The sequence below is a fragment of the Scyliorhinus canicula genome, chromosome 4 (genome assembly GCF_902713615.1).
Source record: "Scyliorhinus canicula chromosome 4, sScyCan1.1, whole genome shotgun sequence".
NCBI lineage: Eukaryota > Metazoa > Chordata > Chondrichthyes > Carcharhiniformes > Scyliorhinidae > Scyliorhinus > Scyliorhinus canicula.
In genome coordinates, this window is record NC_052149.1 from 62,337,586 (window position 1) to 62,359,626 (window position 22,041).

The 22,041-nt window shown below is 46.7% G+C and overlaps 1 protein-coding gene across 2 annotated transcripts in view; it reads right to left on the reverse strand.

Annotated features, from left to right (window-relative positions):
• Positions 1-22,041, reverse strand: part of hook1 (hook microtubule-tethering protein 1) — a 105,390-nt gene that overhangs the window by 52,208 nt on the left and 31,141 nt on the right. For both annotated transcript variants that reach the window (XM_038794343.1, XM_038794344.1), the window contains exons 5-8: positions 20,722-20,854; positions 13,790-13,857; positions 12,099-12,161; positions 8,041-8,124 (exon numbers count right to left, since the gene is read on the reverse strand). In XM_038794343.1, coding sequence (XP_038650271.1) covers positions 8,041-8,124; positions 12,099-12,161; positions 13,790-13,857; positions 20,722-20,854 — 348 coding nt within the window. The remainder of the gene's footprint in view (positions 1-8,040; positions 8,125-12,098; positions 12,162-13,789; positions 13,858-20,721; positions 20,855-22,041) is intronic.

Sequence of the window (22,041 nt, forward strand, 5' to 3'; positions counted from 1 at the left end):
CCCAACAAAACTGCAGGCTAATTGACTCAGAGAAAACTGGCGACAAGGATGAAGGCAGAAAAATCGTTACTAAGAAGTTTGTGTCAACTAACCGTGAAACGGCATTGAGAGCAACAGGAAGATTCTCGGGACCAGACTTGCGCACACACATGCAGATACATGTAGACATCAGGGAAAGGACTGTCGCTGATGCAGAAGGCTTAAACAAATATGCGACCACAAATGATCCAAAAACAAAATGGTGGGAAAAACGGGTGTCATGGATGCGTTTGATGAGGATTATGAATGCAATGCACGAGAAAAGATTCCAATTGATTTTTTTAAAAAAGACACTAGAGGACCCAAAGGTCACAACATTTCAGCTAGGTAGCTGTAAAACTTTTATGCTGCGACAGAATCTAGTTTACCCAGCAAAACCAGAAGATAAGTCCTATAGTGAATTAATGAAAATCTTAGAGGGACATTTCTGTCCTAACCTCCCCTACAGAAATGTTTTGGTTCCACCGCCGTACTCAGGAAGATGATGAAAACATTTTTCAGTTTGTAGCATCTTTAAGAAAATTCCCCAGAAATTCTGCATTTGGTACAAACTGGATAATACTCTTCGAGACAGGCTGTTTTCCGACTTCACAGTGAAGCTATTCAGAGGAAGCTGCTTACTTTAAGTGATTTAACTCTAAAAGCTGTTGAGGGAGTTGCTACATCCATGGAGCTTGCAATGAGAGAATCTTCACACATTGAGGCTGGAGTGAAGATCCATAAAACGGATGCCACAACAAGGCGACAAAAGGTGTAACCATTTCATTGTTGTACACAGGCTGGACGCTCAGTGGGGGAATGCTGGAATAAAATGAATACATGCAAGAACTGTGGCAATGAGGGCCACATTTCTAAGGCATTTTGGCTCAGAAAATTCTTACACTAAGAAGGTGCAAGAAGAAAAACACAATTAAACAACCTACTTGTGTCTACCAATTTGCAGATGAACCTCAAGATCACTCAAAAAACAGTGCAATGGAGATACTGCAGGAGCTAAAGCTAGGCGTCTTGTCAATGCAGGTGATCAAAAATGTTTTTGGGCATATCCAAAACTTGAAGGTCACGAAATTAAAATGGAAGTGGATACGGGTGCAGCAGTATCGTCAATACCGAAGACCATTTGTCATTAAAAGCTGAAGCATCTACCTTCAAAGCCTTCAAATGTGATCCTCAGGATTACACTGAAGAGGTTGTACCATTACAAAGGATGCATTACGGTGAAAACAGAAAACAATGGGAAGCTGCCTCTTCAAGTTGTCCGTGGAAACTTTCCTGCTCTATTGGCAGAACATGATTAGCAAACATTAAGCTCAACTGGGAAACAGTCAATAAATTAGTGGATTCAAACATCAACTTCTGAAGAAGTACTCAAAGGTGTTCAAAGATTCACTCTGCTGAGCAGAGGGACCTGGGTGTCCTAGTGCATGAGTCACAAAAAATTGGTTTACAGGTGCAACAGGTGATTAAGAAGGTGAATGGAGATTTGTCCTTCTTTGCTAGAGAGATGGAGTTCAAGACTAGGCAGGTTATGCTGCAACTGTATCAGGTGTTAGTGAGGCCACACCTGGCGTATTGTGTTCAGTTTTGGTCTCCTTACCTGAGAAAGGACGTACTGGCACTGGAGGGTGCGCAGAGGAGATTCACTAGGTTAATCCCAGAGTTGAGGGGGTTGGATTACGAGGAGAGGTTGAGTAGACTGGGACTGTACTCATTGGACTTTAGAAAGATGCGGGGGGATCTTATAGTAATATATAAAATTATGAAGGGAATAGATAGGTTAGATGTGGGCAGGTTGTTTCCACTGGCTGGTGAAAGCAGAACTAGGGGGCATAGCCTCAAAATAAGAGGAAGTAGATTTAGGACTGATCTTAGGAGGAACTTCTTCACCCAAATGGTTGTGAATCTATGGAATTCCCTGCTCAGTGATGCAGTTGAGACTCCTTCATTAAATGCTTTCAAGATAAAGATAGATAGTTTTTGGAAGACTAAAGGAATAAAGAATTATGGTGTTCGGGCAGGAAAGTGGAGCTGATTCCACGAAAGATCAGCCATGATCTCATTGATTGGTGGAACAGGCTTGATGGGCAAGATGGCCTACTCCTGCTCCTAGTTCTTATGTTCTTATGTTCACTCTGCTCTATGAGTGGAGTTGAGCTACACCTAAAAATCAAGCCAGGCAGCACACCCAAATATCTCAAAACTAAAACCTTACCATAAGCCATCAGGCCTACAGTTGAAGAATTAAAATGATTAGTGCAAACAACAGTCGTTGAACCTGTTGCTAGAAGTGATTGGGCAGCACCAATCATTCCTGTATTAAAACATGATGGTTGAGATTTACCAACCACCCTGCCACGTGTTTTTCAGCAGCGGAGATGGCCTGCCAGCAGGATCTACCGACCCCACCATTGTCAATAGGATTTCCAAGTGGCAACACACCTCGTCACAGGGAAACCCATGTGCAAGAATGCAACCCGAATTTCCCATCGGCATGAACGGCTAGTAAATCCCGCCGGATAGCTCATTGAGAATTTGTAGAGACTTTAAAACTATTAACCCAGTTTTGTACGCAGATCATCATCATATGTGATTGCTGATTGAAGAATTGTTTGTTGAACTTCCCAGAGGATACAAATTTTGTAAAATTGATCTTTTACAGGCACATCTGCAGATGAATGTGACTGCCGAATCACTGCTAATAATCACCATCGTAATGCACAAAGGTCTATTTCATGACAGAAGATTTCCTTTTGGAATAACATCTGCGCCTGCTCTTTTTCAAAGATGTACAGATCAAATTCTAAGTGAATTGAATGGAGTGCAATGTTATTTAGATGACATATTCATCACTGGTTTGAGTGAACATGAACACTTGGAAAATTTGGAAGATACCCTGAAGCGGTTACAGAGCTACAACCTGGGAGTTAAGAAGGAAAAGTGGCACTTTTTTCAAGTCACCCATCAAATACCTTGGACATATTATCGACAAAGATGCTTACACAAAGAGCAAAAGAAAAGTCAGCAATCTTAGAAGCACCATATCCTCAAAATGTGACACAATTAAGGTAGAAGCTTTTTAGTAGAGTTTCTGTCTGGTACGGCAACTGCTCGGCCCAAGACCGGAACAAACTACAGTAATGGATGGGGCTGTGTTCACGACCCTCTGTAGTTTCTTACGGTCTTGGGCCCAGCTGGTCTAGGGGCTGGTTTAGCACATGGCTAAATCGCTGGCTTTGAAAGCAGACCAAGGCAGGCTAGCAGCACAGTTCAATTCCCATACCAGCCTCCCTGAACAGGCACCGGAATGTGGCGACTAGGGGCTTTTCACAGTAACTTCATTTGAAGCCTACTTGTGACAATAAACAATTTTCATTTAATTTCATTTCAGCAGTTGCCACACAAGACCGTGATGCAGCCAGATAGGATGCTTTCTATGGTGCATCTGTACTAATTGGTAAGAGTCAATGTGGACATGCTGAATTTCCTTAGTTTCCTGAGGAAGTATAGGCGCTGTTGTGCTTTCTTCATCTTAGCGTCGATGTGGATGGTCTAAGACATTGTTGGTGGCACCTAGGAATTTGAAGCTCCCAACCGTCTCCACCTCGGCACCATAGATGCAGACGGGTTGTGTACGATACTTTGCTTCCTGAAGTCAATGACCAGCTCTTTAATTTTGCTGGCATTGAGTGAGAGATTGTTGTCGTTACACCAAGTCACTAGGTTCTCTATCTCCCTCCTGTACTCTGACTCACCGTTGTTCGAGATCTGTCCCAGTATATTCGTGTCATCTGCAAACTTGTAAATGGAGATGGAGCCAAATTTTGTCACACAGTCATGCGTTTATAGGGTGTTTAGTATGGGGCTAAGCACGCAGCCTTGTGAGGCCCCGGTATTGAGGACTATCAAGGAGGAGGTGTAGCTGTTGTCTATCTTTATTGATTGTGGTCTGTGGGTCAAGACGTCAAGGGAGGAACCAAGTCCGAGGTTTTGGAATTTTGATATGAGCTTGGCTGGGATTATGGTGTTGAAGGTGGAACTGTAGTCAATGAATAGGAGTCTGACACAGGAGTCCTTGTTGTTGAACAAAGTTTAACTTCACCAGCTCCAGCAACAATGTTTTCATTGCCAGGAGATCCCCACCCATGTTGTGGGTTTGAGAGAGTGTGGTTTTAGACATTATATCAGAATTTGTTTTAAAACTCTAGCTATCCACTCAGTGCTGAAGGGGTTAAAACTCTTCTGTATCGATCTGTATTACACAAACAAGCTGCTTAGCTGAAGATATTTCCCCATGACAGGATCAATATATTTCAGGATTCAGGACCTACTTGTGTGCTACCAGGATGGACTGTATGGAAATAGCAGTGTTCTGCAAGAAGGTGATACTCACCTACTGTCTTGGAGCTGAAGGCCAACAATTATTCAAGCAGCTCAGAGAAGTCACATCTGTGTTTGACATAGTGTTAAGTGCTCTTGAAAAGTACTTCAGGTCAAAAAAATGTGTGATGTTCAAACGATATATATTTCTGACAGAGATGCCAGGGAAATGGTGAGCTCATTAAATAATACTTAGTGGGAAACAGCTTGTCTGTGTAAATAGTAACCACATATTGTGTGTATAGTAACCACCAAACTAATTCATGAACAATTAGTTGAAACAGACTTTAATTCCACAAATTATGCAACATCTCCTTATGGAGAATGATGATAAGTTATCCTTGGAACAAAGCCGTGGTCTTGGCACAACCAATCGAATCTGCCATGTATGATTTGAGGGGGTTATACAGAATTGCCCCTTTGTGGAATTAAAGTGTGCTTCAACTAACTGTTCATGAATTAGTTTGGTGGTTACTATACACACAATATGTGGTTACATATTTACACAGACAAGCCGTTTCCCACTAAGTATTATTTTAATGAGCTCACCATTTCCCTGGCATCTCTGGCAGCACCTTTGGGCCGTGAGAGGGGTTGGGGGGGGAAAATAAATTGCTTTCTTGATTGCCCGGCAGAGGATACTGTTGATTTCGTAATCAGCAGCCGCCAGGGGTGGCGGTGGCATGGCTGGGGGATGTACAGGAATTTCTGAGTTTGGAGAAGATTAGATTTGCCCTAAGAGGATCAGAGGACGGGACTGTGCAAGATGGTATCTGTTCTCATCCATTTTTAAGGAATTGCTTGTCACCGGGGGTAGGGCGGGGGAATATAAATCATAGAAGCCCTAAAGTGCAAAAGGAGGCCATTCAGCCCATCGAGTTTCCAAAACAGTATCTTAAACCCTTTCTCCCGCCTATCCCCGTAACTCCATTTCCCCTTTGGACACACTAAGGGCAATTGGACTCTCACTTCCTCTCAATTTCTCTCACTTGGACTGTGAGAGGAAACCCACGCAGGCACGATGAGGAAGAGCAAAGAGGTCGTAATTGAACCCAGGTCTCTGGAGCGGTAATGCAGCAGTGCTAACCACTGTGTCACCCACAAGGGAATGATTTGTACAAACTATGTATATTAATGGTATGTGCGGATGCTCTCAGTAATTATGACTGGGTTGAGTTTGGAATAAAATACATTTTAAAGAAAAAGAAAACAAGTGCTCCTCACATTGGCACATCAGTTCCACCAGTTAGCAAAATTTGTGATAGTTGCTGTTTGCAATCTGCACCAAAGTGTTCCAGGAACTGATGACTAGAAGCAGACAGTATCACTGACCTGTGGACATTAAACTCATTCAATCATTGCACAATGCAAAAATGGAAAATTTAGTCGATTCATTGACCTTAAAGCAATTAAAAAATGCTTTAATTTCAGACAAGTATCCACTGCCTATTATACAGGAACCATCAGTATCACTTCATGACTGAACATGTGAGAGCAATCTTCATCTCCTCGAGTAAAGAAAAGAAAATATCTTAAATCTTTTGTTGCTCATGAAGGCATGTTTTAGTACCATAGAATGTCCTATGGAGTATACAGTATTCAGCGCATTCTGGAAGATAATTTCTTCAGTCATCTCAGACATTGACAGGACGCTCAACATATTTGTCAGCATCATTGTCCATGGAAAGGACAAAGCAAAACACAATCAACTTTTCTGACTCGACTCAAACAACCAAGTTGAGACTCAATAAGACAAATGGGTCGGAGAATCCTCGGGGAGGGGGGGCGAATACCACCCCGCCGCCGGCTGCCGTATTCTCCAGCGCCGGTTTTTGGCAGGGGCAGGGTTCACACCACGCCAGTCAGGGCCGTCAGCAGCGCCCCCCCCCCCAGGCAATTCTCCGGGCCCTGATGGGTCGAGCGGCCGTCCGTTTTTGGCCAGTCCCGCCAGCGTAAATCACTCAACTCATATACCGGCGGGACCTGGCAGGTAGGTCGGCTGGTGCGGTCCTTGAGGGAGGGGGGGGTGTGCGGGGGGGATCCAACCCTGGCGGGGCCCCCACAGTGGCCTGGCCCGCGATTAGGGCCCACCGATCTATGGGCGGGCCTGTGCCGTGGGGGCACTCTTTCCCTCCGTGCCGGTTCCTGTAGAGTTCCGCCATGGCCGGCGCGGAGAAGAGAACCCCCCCCCCCCCCCGCGGATGCGCCAAAACTCGCGCAGTCCCTTCAGCACCGGTTGGAGCAGCGGCAACTCCTCCGGCATCCACCTAGCTCCCAGAAGTGCAGTGAATTCCGCAATTTCGGGGGCTGTTGGCTCCGGAGTGGTTCGCGCCAGTTTTTCCACCGGCGTGGGGACTTAGTCCCTGGAAAAGAGAATCCCGTTATGGTACAATAGGAAATGCAATTTGAACTGTATTCTCAGTACATTGAATGAAGCAAAGCTTATGCATTACACTCTCTCAAAAACCAAACACATATACTCTGTTAGAGAGTAGAATACATTAGCCTGCATCCATGATTGTGAAAATTGGCACATGAACCTCTCTGGTAGAAAGTACACTCTCTGCATCGACCACTACATTGTTAAATACGACAGGATCGGGTGTTCGACTTCCATGCTTCTACATATGGTCACATCATCTTCATTCTACAACTTCAAGGCTGGGTTTCTCAGGTTCAAACAATCAAGTTGATCACACAAAACCACAACCCTTAATGCGTAGATCTAAGCATCAGAGACCTTTGTATTGCAGACTATTTCTATGCTTAGAGTTAAGCTTGTCATTTTCCTCTTAGAAATAACTTGATGTACGTGTGTCTGTTGCTCAGAATTTTAATTTAAAATTAGATCTTTGTCTTACAAGGGGAACCATGTTCAATGATTCAAATTTACTGTGTCAAATGATGAGAGTCAGGTAACTGATCCATGCTCACTGTGCTTGAATGGTTAAGCCTGGATATGGACATAGCTAAATTAACCATCACCACAAAAGTTACCAGAAATTAGAGCCAGGGTAAGCATGGTGCAGATATGTTGGTGAATCTAGAGATTAACTTTTATAAATAAGGGCAGCACGGTGGCTCAGTGGGTTAGCCCTGCAGTCTCACGGCGCTGAGGTCCCAGGTTCGATCCCGGCTCTGGGTCACTGTCCGTGTGGAGTTTGCACATTCTCCCCGTGTTTGCGTGGGTTTCGCCCCCACAACCCAAAGATGTGCAAGGTAGGTGGATTGAACACGCTAAATTGCCCCTTAATTGGAAAAAATTAATTGGGTACTCTAAATTTAAAAAAAAAACTTTTATAAATAAACCTTTTGCACACTTCGCTGCATTGCACAAAGATAAAGGAAATATGCAATGCTCAGTAAGTCAAAAATGTAAACTACAAAAATAGAGAATTCACAATGGGACCACTTTACATCTCATAAATTTATAACGGGCGAGACCAGTGCACTCAGTGTGGTTCAAAGTTGTTTTTAAACTCTTCTCCCACGTAAGATTAACACTAGCCAAGTATGCTGATCCCTATCTTTCAAATTAAATTTTAAATGGTTCATAGGCTCGTGCCAAGGGGCTGTTTCCCAAATGCAGATCATAGATCACATTGTAGGCTTTTGTACACTAACCTGAATATCCAATTCCTGGCAACGCAGTGACAATTCCTCTCTCTGTAGCAGAGCCACATTGAGGTCTTCCAGGGTCTTTTTAAGCTGAAAACAAAACACATAAATTGTACACCTATTATACACTGGTTAACATTTTTAATCACTTGGAGATTTAATGTAAAATACATGTTTCTGCAATCTGATTTTTTTTTAATGATCTCAAGACTAGGGCCATAACCTATAATCCAGATTATAAATTAAAATCATATAGAATTCCTGCAGTGCAGAAGGAGACCTTTTGGCCCATCGAGTCTGCACCAACCCTCTTAAAGAGCACCCCACCTAGGCCCACTCCTCTGCTCTATCTCCGTAACCCCATAACCCCTCCTAACCTGCACATCTTTGGACTGTGGGAGGAAACCAGAGCACCCAAGGAAGCCCACGCAGATACAGGAAGAAAGTGCAAACTGCACACAAAGATTTAGCCAAGGCTGGAATTGAACCCGGGTCACTAGCGCTATGAGGCAGCAGTGCTAACCACTGTGCCACCGTTCCACCCTTGGGCACAATGCTACAAATATTGATTGTAGAGTTACTCAAATAGTTGTTTCATTTAAAAATTGTTGGGAGAATTCGCTGCTAACCTCCTCATTATTTGTCCCACTTCAATGTCTGTCTTCTCTGATCTACCAACAATAGTGGGACTGATGCTACAGTTGATCATCTCTGCAACCTTCTTCCTTCAATCTAAATTTTCCTTCATCCTTTGGAAATTCTCGCTTATCACCCTCCACACACATCTCCAGTAGGCTAATCCCAGAGTTGCGAACTGGAAAGCAGATGGGTGAAGTCCTGGCTTTTCATTCTGATGAATGTGGAAATCTCGGTTAATAGCCATCTCACAAACGTTAAATTGGACATGGAAGTCAGTGTTGCAGTCCTATTGGACAAAGAACTGCAGCTGAGAGATCTCTGGCTATGAGCAACAGACAGAGCACTGTATGCTCCCAGATTAATCTGGCTTCCAGACCTAGGCATGATTAGGCACATTAAGTATGGTGGCAAATAAATCTTTGAATTGTTGTATGTCATCCATAACCAGTCTTTTTCTCTCTTCGGCAGAGACCCCTGTGTGGCCCTGAATGACCTCAAAATAACATGTCAAGACAACTACTGTCTTCAGGCAGCACGGTGGCGCAGTGGTTCGATCTGGCTCTGGGTCACTGTCTGTGTGGAGTTTGCATATTCTCCCCGTGTTTGCATGGGTTTTGCCTCCACAACCCAAAGATGTGCAGGGTAGGTGGATTGGCCACGCCAAATTAGCCCTTAATTGGAAAAAATTAATTGGGTACTCTAAATTTGTAAAAAAAAACAAATACTGTCTTAAATTATATATATCATGCAAGTTCCCAAGAGCTCCAATAAGAAAGATTATCTCAAGTGGACCTCAGCTGTAAATTGTCTTTTATCTTTGCACAGTAAGTTTTTCCACTTTGATTACAGGTGCCAGAAGCCCCTCATTGGTCAGATCGGTACCACGACACCACAAGTAGGTGACAATCATGAGAGGAAGCAGCAGCAAGAAGGGCTTCAACCTCTGGCTCCGACACCAGTTAGAGGGATAAATTCAAAGATCACATAGCAGACACTATAATCCCCAGCCAGCATGACAGTGCCACAAATGGTGCTGGAACAAGTGGCAGCCGTCCATTGACAACAGCACACCACACAACCAAATGCAAAGGTGAGCTTACAATCAAGTCACACCCTCACAATAGTAAGAGCATTCTTCCATCCTAGAGAGCATTATGGTGAGCTGCATGAAAGAAGAGGTCAAAATGCTATAGAGACAAGGCCGGAGTTAATCCACCCCATAAAGAGTAGGATAAACCAACCACCATCCATCATTACATTGGGGAATCAACAAAGAGCAATTCAATGCCAAAGAATGGAAAAAGAGGATGAAAAGAAACAGGGACTGGATTCTCCGATAATGGGGCGAAGTGTTGACGGCATCATAAACGCCGGAGCTTTTTACAACTGCATCATCTGGCCCCTAGGAGCAGCGATCCTGCACCGGACATGGGGCCAGCACGGTACTGGAGCACTTCACGCACCTACAGCTGCCGATATGGGCGCAGCTCAGCCGGCATGGATCCGCGCATGCGCATGGGTTGCCTTCTCTGCGCCGGCCCCCGAGCAACATGGCGGAGCCTTACATTTTCGGAGATGGGAAGAGAAAGGAATTAGGACACTACAAGATTTATTTCTTGGGGGTTGTTTTGCAGGATTGAAGGAGCTGGGAGCGAAGTATGGGCTAGAGCAGGGGAAAATATTTAGATACATGCAGATTCGGGATTTTGCCAGAAAGGAGATACAAAGGTTCCCAGTAGAGCCGGATTCCACATTGCTGGACGAGGTGCTGATGACAGGGGGACTGGAGAAGGGGGTAGTATCGGCAGTCACGCAAACCACACTCATATGTTTTGGTCCTGTCCAAAGCTGGAGGATTACTGGGAAGAGGTGTTTAGGGTAATCTCTAAAGTGGTGCACGTGAAACTGGACCCGTGCGTTCGGGAAGCCATATTTTGGGTGTCAGATCAGCCGGGGTTGGAAACGGGTGCGGAGGCAGATGTGATTTGCGTGATTCGCGCCCCCCCCCCCCCCCCCCGGCGATTTTCCGACTCAGCGCAGGGTCGGAGAATCCCGCTCCAGATGTCTGAACAACCTCAGAATCAACAAAGTTTACCGACAGTGACAGAGCCTGCCACTCCTCCAACAGTGTTGAGAACAAGATATGGAAGGGTTATAAGGCTTCCTTTCCACAACCAAGTTCTCCTATTACGTGCTGGAGGTCAAGTAACTACTGCAAATTCCTCTTCTCCAACACAAACTTCACTTTCCTTCCCTGTATCCTCTTTCGTGACATTAAATACTAAAGGCAGAATGCTCATTCATTTGTGTCCAAACTTCTTGTAATCCACAGGGCTGCCTCTATCTCCTCTGGTTTCTCCCTCACCCCCGATTGCTCCATATATCTGCTCCATACACCTCCCCCTAATCATCAGCCACCTAACAGTGGATTGTTCCTTCCAAATATAAAATGCAACTCATTCAAGAACCACATCACTTGCTAACTTGATTCCTTCCATTCAAGTTTATACCAGCCTGCCTTCACTGCCTCTGTCATGATTGTCAATATTGGAAAATTGAACTTACAGACATCATCCCCACTTGCTTCAATTTCACTCACCTCTAAATTAAAGCACTCCTGACTTCTCTCTAATTACCACACTATCTCCACCATGTACTTTCTCTTCAAAATGTTGGAATATATTGGAGGAGAAATTCAACTCGCATCATTAACAGTTGAGAATTAGGGACAGTGGCCATTACTGAGCACGCAATGACATCGGCGAAAGACACAAGACAAACCAATGCTCTAGCCCCATTTGATTACGATTGACGAACTTTGCTTGACAGTGTTTGCTGACAGTTTTCCAATTGAAGGGGACACTGTCAGAATTTAAAGGCAGCCATCCTAAAGAATTGATTTGAGAAATCCCTCATTTTCAAATTCTTCCATGACCTCATGAAAAGTATTTCCAAAATCTGAACCTGTGCCAGCCCTCTTCAAATACTTTGTTCTTGAACCGCTGCCTTTTACCAACCAGATAAGGTACTCCCAAGACGTTCTCTTTGCTTGAGGAGTTTTGTAAGAATCTAAATTGTCCACTATAACTAAGGCTTTTAAGGAGACTTGTATGTTAAATGCCTTCTGCTCTGCTAACTACAATTCTACAATGCAATACCCAATCTGAATATTAAGTTTAAAATATTAAAAATAAACCCTAACATCTTAACAAAAAAGTGTAAAAATGTAAATTGTTCTCTGAGTCTTACTTGTATATATTGTGAATAAAGATTACGAATATGCCATATATTTTTATCAACGATATAATATCCGCGTTGCTTTAAAAGAAAAGCTGGAAGTCAGATTGGAATCAAGTTTATTCTGGATTTGAAATTCAAAGTATAAACAAACTTAAAACAAAGCTTAATCTAGATTTTTCTGTTACCTGTAGATCCAAGTCTCCAGAAGCTTCGGTGCCAAACGTTCCTGCCAGTTCTTTACTCATGAGCTACAATGTAAAATTAACCAATTAATATTTTATCTCCCTCTCTTCATTTTCCCAATCCTATTGCCTCCACCACCATGAGCCATTACCACATCTGGAATACCGACTGTAAAGACCGGTTGTATAAAAAGAGGCTTCCCAATGTTGCCAGAGAGATCAAAATGCATTTGTGACATGGGATTTGGCACAAGATTGCAGGGATATCTGAAGAAACTTGGAAGCAGCAAAATGTTTCACTTGTGGATGCGATCTGATTCTCTCGGGTGTAGTAGGTTGCGGTCCTGTGGGAGAAAACCCTCCTCCCATACCTCCGGAGGCAAGCTTCCAACTGGAGGCAGTTCCACTGGCACTTGCAATGTGCTGTAAAAATGCTAAATTTCAGCTTAAAATTCAATGGGGTTAATATCGGATCATTTCAGCAGACAGCACATCTACCCTGCCAAACTCTGCTGGTGACCACCCAAAAAGGAGCACCCGCCCATTTTATCTCCAATAAAGCAGAAACTGAAGGCAGTGTGCTACCTTTATGAAAATCTTATTAAAAATGTATAGGAACATAGGACTTAGAACATTTTCTTCTCACAGATATTGGAGTTACTCTGTTCATTTATTTTTGTACCTGCCCATCATCCAATTATGTGGAGATGCCGGCGTTGGACTGGGGTGAGCACAGTAAGAAGTCTTACAACACCAGGTTAAAGTCCAACAGGTTTGTTTCAAACACGAGCTTTCGGAGCACGGCTCCTTCTTCAGGTGAATGGAAAGGCTTGTTCCAGAAATGTTTATATAGACTTTAACCTGGTGTTGTAAGACTTCTTACTGTGATCATCCAATTAAAGAGCCTGAATCAATTGATCCCAAGATACTTTAAATTGAAGATGGATAAAATTCAGTTCCCGTTTTCGGATCACATGATTCATTGTTGATCTATTACTTTCCAGTTCATTGTATTGTAGAAGAGGCCTGAAAGTTTAAAATAACACTTGCTTTTGTGACTTTTCTTGATGCATGTCAATCTTAAAATTAGTCATCACCAGAGAGCTATGTTATTCTTACTGAATACCAATGCCAAGTCTCACATCCAACCTAATATTGGCACAAATGCATTCCAAATTTACCTTTTTAACATCTAGTGGTGTGATGCCAAACATAGTTGAAAGCGTTTTCTTGAATCTGAATTGTGTATGCTCTTCCATTATTATAATTACGAAGTTAAGTGCTCACCAAAACATTACTTTGAACATTACAGTATAAATATTTATAAATTAGTTTAAAAATAACATTTGCAGCACTGCATACAAAAACAGTCTTGCATTTTCATTATTATTCTCAGGGCATGGGCATTGCTGGCAAAGGCAGCATTTATTGGTCAGCCCTAGTTGCCCTGGCAACTGAGCAGCTCACCGAGTCACTTCAGATAGCAGTTAAAAGTCAACCAAGTTGGTGCGGGGAAGGAGTCAGATAGGGGTGATAGCAAGCAAGGGTTGCAGCCTCCATTCTGAAAGGGCACCAATGAAACACTTGGGTTTTGCCATTCTACCGTTGTCCTCCTTAGCTGTGAAAATCTACTGTATTCAACAGAATATTGCCTGGACTGGAGCTGAGACACACTTAGATTTGCGGTTTCTTACTTCTTGAATGGCAGTCATAACATTATGCTGCACAGACTCTTCCAGCGTCATGATATTCTGAATGTGCTCTGCAACACAGAAATTAAAGTTACTAAAGTCAAAGGCTTACAAATGTTTTAATTTTTCATCAGCATCAGCCACTCGGAATATTTTGTAGCAATCCAACTCTGTCATGAACATACATTAAGCAATACAAAGGTCCTTCAATGGCTTAGTAAATGCTGTAAAGATCAGGTAAGATCCCAGCTTCAATTGTCAGTCTGTGATGAGTTAATGGTTGCCAGCTGCTGTAACAGTAGGACTGCTACTTCACTAAACTCTCCCGGACTAAGGAACATAGGAATTGTGGAAGGCCATTTGGCCCTTCAAGCCTTCTCCACCATTAAATAACTTCATGGCTGATCTGGTTGTGGTCTCAGCTCCATTGTCCTCTCTGCCACCCAAAGCCCTCGACTCCCTTGCCTATCAAAAGTCTGTCTAACGGGGCGAGTGGCAAGGGATTGGCTGCGGGAGGGATGGGAAGGGTTGTCACAGGGGAAAGGACTCCAATAATCCCTGTAGGAAATGTCCATGTCCTTGTGGATTTTGCAAACAAGGACTGAATAGAGCTCATTTGTGATACTGCCATCCTAAGTCTGCCAAAGCTATCTAAATGTTATAACCTGCACAAGACTTACACAGATGGGCCGATGAGCTTCCCTCTGAGCCTCATGGAATATGAGCTTCCCCAATGAGATGTGGGGCCCTATTAATAGAGTAATGGACACTAACATAAAAGCCAGTAAAGATAAGACCGAGCGAGAGTAGTTCAGGCTAGGACCTGAATGTTTTGTGTGTATAATTTGCTTCACCAATAAATAGCTTTCCCCATATTCTTAAACGGATTCCTCAGCAACCACTATAATGGCGATGAGGGTAAAGTGAAGCTACAATTAGTGCTGCTAGCTATCGAAAGCATGGCCATCTCCTCTCGTTCTACTAGATTAAGGTTTGCACCTTTTCCAAAATCCACTCTTTGGCAGACTTGATGAGTTTGACTCAAGCGTGGAAGATTGAACGCAATATGCAGAGCATATGTTCTATTTCTTTAAGGCTAACATTATAGACGGGAATGAGCGACAGACAGTGATACCTCTGATTGCATGTGGGGTCCCCACCTTCAGCGTAAGAAAAGGCTTGACGTATCCCACAACACTGGACTCCAAGCCATGCGCTGATCGCATTGGTAGCAAACCACTATGACCCCAAGCCGTTGGTTATAGTACAAAGTTACTGTTTCAATACGGCAGAGAGGACCTCATGGGAGTCTATAACTGAGTTCCTGACACGTTTATGGAAACTTGCTGAATTTTGGAACTGTGGCCCATCCTTTCCAGAGATGCTGCGGGACCACCTGTTTTGTGGGGTGAACAAAATGGTGACACATAGGAAGTTACTGGCCCAGCCATTATTGAACCTTAAAAAAAAGCTGTGGAAATCTCACTTTCAAGGGAGTGCGAAAAAGGGATGGAGATGAACAGCGTGGGATGCACCAACGTGCGGTGCTCCCCAGGACGGGAAACCCCAGTATCCTGCCTTCAGCTAAACCGAAGCCAAGTCCATTGGACTGGGACAGTGACAGTCAGGAGGATGCATCCCATGAATCGGTAGTGCACAGCCCCAGTCAATGAGGAGCGTCCGGAGAAACTTCAGCGAGTGAAAACCACAGCTCAGCCAGCAGGTTTGCCACCTTATCCGAGGCAGATGCCAACCCAGAGCCCCGATATTTAATTTGGACCAACCCAACAACAAACAATGCTTGCAATTGTATTGCAACACCCAGAGTTTCTCCCATTTCAGATCACAATTCAAATGAACGGTCATGCCCTGGAGATGGGTTGGACACAGGAGCCACAGTCTCGATTGTCAGGAAACAACATTTGTGAGAATTAGTACAGGGGTACAATGATTGAGCTGGCGGGATACAGAAATGAGAATGGCGACCTACACAGGGAAGCACCCGCCGGAGCGGAGATAACGATGTCCCTGGTAACCTATGGGCAGCAATCTGTTAGGCTGCCATTGGTCGTCGTAAAAGATCCCGGTCTGAGCTTACTAGGCTATGACTGTGCAACACTGCCGCCTGGATTGGCAGCGGATCTTTCAAAAGGGATCTGGAGGCCTCTGCGAGGTGTTGGGAAAGTGCCCCCAAACATTTGGAGTATCATTAGCTTGCACCATCTTTCAACGCATCATGGAAAACATTGAGGGGGCTGCTCGCTGTGGTGGTCTACGTGGACAAAGTCTTGGTCATGGGAGCCACGGAACAAGGGCATTTGAGCAACCTAGACAAGGTCCTCCACTGCTTTTTGGAGACGGCCATCCGTCTCAAAAGAGAAAAGTGTATCTTCCATGCCAGGGAGGTCATCTACTTAGGGTACCGTGTAGACCGGAATGGTCTGCTGTGTGCTGCATAGATCGGGATTGTCTGCGCGCAGTAAAAGAGAGGCTTTGAGTGATTCGCCAGGCCTTCACTCCGGATAACATGACGGGGCTGTGCTCCTTTTTGAGGCTTATGAATTATTATGGGAAACACGTGGCCATGTTTGCTCCCCTACACACCTAGCTGAAAAAGCACCAGGAGTGGGTGTGGAGAGCACCTCAGGAGGAAGCATTTGCTTGGGTACAAAGGCAATTGACGTCATCCGGCCTGTTGACGCACTACGATCTCGCTAAACTGCTTGCTGTGATGCAAGACATCTCATCGTACGGCATTGGCGCCATGTTGTCACATCGCATAGACAACGGTAAGAAACAACCGAGCGAATTCAGCTTCCGGCGGGGGAAGGAAGCGGTTGCAGGTGCAGGAGCTCCTGGGGGGGGGAACAAAGTTGCGTCCCGCTCCTTGCCGAGAACTTGCATCCAAGCGCGCAAATTCGTCCGTTTGGGCCGCCCCCCCGCAACAAGAGAGTGGGGATGAAGAAGAACCCAAAAGCACATTAAAGTTGGAGATATGGGGCGGGATTCTCCCCTACCCGGCGGGGCAGGGGTCCCGGCGTAGCGAGTGGCGCCAACCACTCTAGCGTCGGGCCTCCCCAAAGGTGCGGGGGGCTAGGCCTGAGCCGGAGTGGTTGGCGCCACGCCGACTGGCGCCAACAGCCTTTCACACGCGCCGCCCGGCGTCAGGGCTGGCCGAAAGGCCTTCGCCGGTTCACACATGCGCCCGTGCGTCAGCAGCCGCTGACGTCACCACCGGCGCATGCGCGGTAGGGGGGTCTCTTCCGCCTCCGCCATGGTGGAGGCCGTGGCGGCGGCGGAAGAAAAAGAGTGCCCCCACGGCACTGGCCCACCTGCCGATCGGTGGGGCCCCAATCGCGGGCCAGGCCACTGTGGGGCCACCCCCCGGGGTCCGATCGCCCCGCGCCCCCCCCCCCCCCCCAGGACCTCGGGGGCCCACTCCCACCGCCAATCCTGCTGCCACCAGCAGTGGTTGAAACCACGTCGGCGGGAGAGGACTGTCAGCGGCGGGACTTCGGCCCATCATGGACCAGAGAATCGCGCGGGGGGCACGCGATCGGCGCGGCGTGATTCCCGCTTCCGCCGATTCCAGGGTGGCAGAGAATTCCCGCCACGGCGGGGGTGGGATTTACGCCGGCCCCGGGCGATTCTCCAACCCTGCAGGTTGTTGGAGAATTACGCCCCTGGTGTTTGGGAGCGGAGCGATCAGCCCCGTCCCCCAACGCACGGCAGGAGAACGCGGGGTAGGATGAGAGGCTGCCCGGACCAAAGTGGGGACCGAGCGGGGACCAAGCCAGCAGAAAAATGTGACGACCCCCCCTCCCTGGCGCCGACCACCACAAGGCAAGCGGCGGAACAGAGGGACTCCCGGCCCGACCAGAAGCCTCGCTCTCTCTCTCTCGGCCCTGGGTGAGTGAGGGGGAGAAAAAAAGAACTTCCCCTTTTTCAAAAAAAAACTTTGTGAAGAAAACTTTTAAAGAGAAAGAATTTTTTCACTTTTTTAAAAAATTAATTTTTCTTGAAGAGTTTTTTTTTAAAGTGTTAAATGAGAGAAGGGAGGGGGATAGAAAAGGGGGTAAAGAAAAAGGGGGAAAAAAAAAAAAAAGAAAGGGGGAATAAAAAGGGATGGAAAAAAATGCCAGAAGGGAGCCAAAGCAGAGAGAGAAGGTGCACCAAAAGCAGACGGGGCAATGTGCGAGCCCGTTGAGACGAGCTAACCGGCGCACAAAGCGGCGGAACGGAAGGTTCGCTGCAACAAAGAGAACTGGGCAGACAGGAGCATTTCCCCCCTGGGCCATGGGGGAACTGGAACTGGAAGGCAGCCTTTACCGAGGCGCTGAGGGAACATCAGCAGGAAAACAAGGCAGAGGCCAGAGCAGACATGGAGGCCACAGTGCAGGCAATAATGGCCAAGGCCCTGGCGGAGGTGCAGCATGCCCTGGGCAGAACAGAGGAGAAACTAGAAGCCCAAGGAGAGAAACTGGAAGCCCAAGAGGCGACCATTAAGGAGCTGGAAAAAGCCGCGACTGAAATGAGCGACCGGATCACAGCCCTGGAGAAGGAGGCGGCGAGGCCCCCCCCCCCCCCCCACCCCCGCCACGCCGAGTGCACCCTGAACAAGAAGCAAACCACTACCCAAGGGACCACTTCATGAAATGAAACGAAAATCGCTTATTGTCACGAGTAGGCTTCAAATGAAGTTACTGTGAAAAGCCCCTAGTCGCCACATTCTGGCGCCTGTTCGGGGAGGCTAGTACGGGAATTGAACTGTGCTGCTGGCCTGCCTTGGTCTGCTTTAAAAGCCAGCTCTTTAGCTCTGTGCTAAACCAGCCCCTGGCCATAGGGTCAACTCCGCCTCCACGTGCGCAAGGCTCAGCCTGACGCAGCTAAAAGTGGTACATAGAGCCCACTTAACAAGAACCCGTATGAGTAGGTTCTTCCCGGAGGTGGAGGATAGATGTGGACGGTGCCAAGGAGGCCCGGCAAACCACGCCCACATGTTCTGGTCTTGCCCCAGACTTGCGGGGTATTGGACAACCTTCTTCGAGGCAATGTCCAAGGAGGTGGGGGTGAGGTTGGAGCCATGCCCGAAAGGGGGGGGGGGGAGTGAAGAGACATGGAACAATAGAGGAGAACCAGAGAGGTGGGGGTGAGGCAGGGAATGATAGCCAGAAGGAGGGTACGGGAAACAATAACAAACCTGGCATCTACAGGAACAGACCCCCTGCCTGGCCGGAGAATCGCCGGGGGGCGGGGGGGGGGGGGGGGGGGGGGGGGGGGGTGAATCCCACCCCTGCCGAATTCTTCGGCGCCGGGCTTTTGGCGGGGGCGGGAATCGCACCGCGGCGGTCGGTGGCCCTTGGCAAACGGCACCCCCGACGATTCTCCGGCCCACGATGGGCCGAGTGGCCGCCCGTTTTTTGCCGGTCCCGCAGGCGTAAATTAGAGTAGGTCCTTACCGGCGGGACCTGACGGCGCGGGCGGCCTCCAGGGTCCTCAGTGGGGCACGGGGAGTTGCCCCCACAGTGGCCTGGCCCGCGATTCTATTTCTCTATTCCTCCACGTCAGCTGGTGCGGTCCTCCACCATGGCCGTCGCGAGGTGACCCCCCCCCCCCCCCCCCCCCCCGTGCATGCGCCGGGATGATGCCAGCATACGCTGGCGCTCCCAAGCGATGCACCAACTTGCGCGGCTGACGGAGGCCCTTCGGCGCCGATTGGCATGGCGCCAAGCCCCTTCCCAGCTGGCCAGCGCGGCGCAAACCACTCCGCCACCGGCCTAGCCCCTGAAGGTGCAGAGTATTCCACTCCTTTGGGGCGGTCCGGCACCGGAGTGGTTCACACACCCCCCGCCCCACCGGGTAGGGGAAAATCCCGCCCATGAAGTGCTTTGAGTGGTTGGTCATGAGACACAGCAACTCCATTCTCCCAGAATACCTTGACCACTGTAATTCACACACCATCACAACTGGTCCACAGCAGTAGCTACTCTCCCTGGCCCTACACCCATTCCTGCATTCCTGGAGCATCTCGACAACAAGGATTCCTACATCAAACTCCTATTCATTGACTCAAGTCTCAAGTGGGCACATGGGGGTCCCGCCCTACGCAGGTCAACAGAGGTCTCAGGGTGTCCCCGGAAGGGCTTTTCCATGGCAGGGGTGCATGTGTGAGGCCAGAATCAGGAGCAGTGAGTGTGCACAAGGTGGGGAGCAGCTTGTGTGCGTATGTGTGATTGTGACCTTATTTCCAGTGTTAGGTTTCTCACTCACTCTCACCAACACATAATCACACACCCACTCACAAATGGTGAGGGCATGTGAGCCAGCATCCCGAAACAGTAAGTGAGCCGGACGCAGACACACATGCCTACCTACAGCCCCACCCCCCACCTGGTCATTGTTATTAATTAATCGGTTTTAACTTCTCAAATGAATGCTCTGACATTGCTTCACATTTTTTACATTTCTTCAGAAATGATTTCCTTTCTTAACGCTTCAGCTTTTTTGCAATTCAGTTTCCTGTTGTGCTGTGTTATCCTCTTGAAATATCCTCATCGGCGGCACCTCCCCCCGCTACCCCCACCCCCGAGCGAAACGTTTGGACAAGTCTGACAAAGGACAAACAGCAGAGAAACAGACCATTCAGTCCATGTTCAATTCAAGCATCCTCCAATCTTTCTTCATCTAAACCCTTCATCGTAACCCTTCTCCCTGAAATGCTTGTCCCTCTACCTCTTAAATACTTGCTTCCTCCACAACTCACTGGTAGCGAATTCCTTATTCTCATCACCGAATAGGTAAAGACATTTCTCCTGAAAAGCTGTCGGGAGAAGATGTACATTCAGCATTGTTTCAGAAATGTAATACTCTCCATTCTTATGCTCCCATTTCAGGATTATTAAATCATGAGGCATTGAGAGAGGTTATGTACATACCCTGCTTCTTCTCACAGTTTACTGCACACCCAAGAATCAGTTGGAGCAATCTACCCAGTTCCACGATATCCACATGCTCCACAATCAGATTCAAATCTGGGTGGAACGAGTCTGCAATTTGTTGGCCCAGTACCTGTAAAAAGTTATCAATTACTAACAGTAGATGGATTCTTAGACCTCCTGAAGTGATTTGTACGGGTGGCAATTAGTTATATATTCGGCACCATCATCTGAATAACAGATTTACCTCTACTGGTTAGTGATTGTAAACATATCACCCAATCTAGAACAAAGTCACCCAAATCACAAAACCCAGATTTAATCTCAGTACTAAATTAGATGATTTCAGGTAGTGTTGTAGTGGAATTCTAAAAATAGGCTTAATAAGTTTAAGCCAATAATGATTGATTGGTAACAACTAGATTTGTTTTTTTAATTCATTTGCAGGATGTGGGTGTGACTGTCAAGGCCAACATGCATTTCCAAGCCCTAATTACCCTTGAGAAGTTGGCAGTGAGCAATCCTCCGGAGTACAGCTGAATCACTTGGGAGGCTATTTCAGTGCTAGGGTACTGAAGAGTCAATCGCATTGCTGTGGGCCGAGAGTTACATGGAGGCCAGACTGGGGAAGGAAACCAGGGGCAAAATTATCAGGCCTTCCCTTGGGAAGTGGGAGGCGGCCTGCTGTTGGCCAGTGGCAGGAGCTTGTGGTCCCAGTGCCGTCAATGGGATTTTCCATTGAATTCACCCCACGTGTCGGGAAACCTGTAGCAGGGTTGCACCGTCCGCGGGACCTGACGAGCCTGCCAGCGTGAACAGCTGGGCGATCTCACCCCAGATATCCTTTCCTTCCTTCGTGGATATTGGTGAACCTGACAGATTTTTCATGACAATCTGGTAGTTTCACAGTCACCATTACAAATAGTAGCATTTATTCCAGACTATTTTAATTAACTGAATTTAAATCCCCCAGCTTCTGTATCCAGATCATTAATTCAAGCTTGAGAATTTCTAGTCCAGAAGCATAGCCACTGTGATATTGTGCCCCCTCATTTGTATGCCGGCATTTGGAGGACGGGATCAGGCTCATTTGCAATGCTTCTCACAGTTGGATAAACTGTGACACTCACTATTTAGTACATGGAAAATGGTGTCCTTGACAAGATATCATCGCCACACAACTCTTAATGCATTCAGTGGAGAGTGGAGGAAAAATAATATTGATTGCAAAAAGGTAGAAATGGCCAATGGGAGACCAGCAGAACAAGGTGTTCATTCTGGCTCCAATGTTCACTTTTTAATGAATAGAAGCCCTGCTTG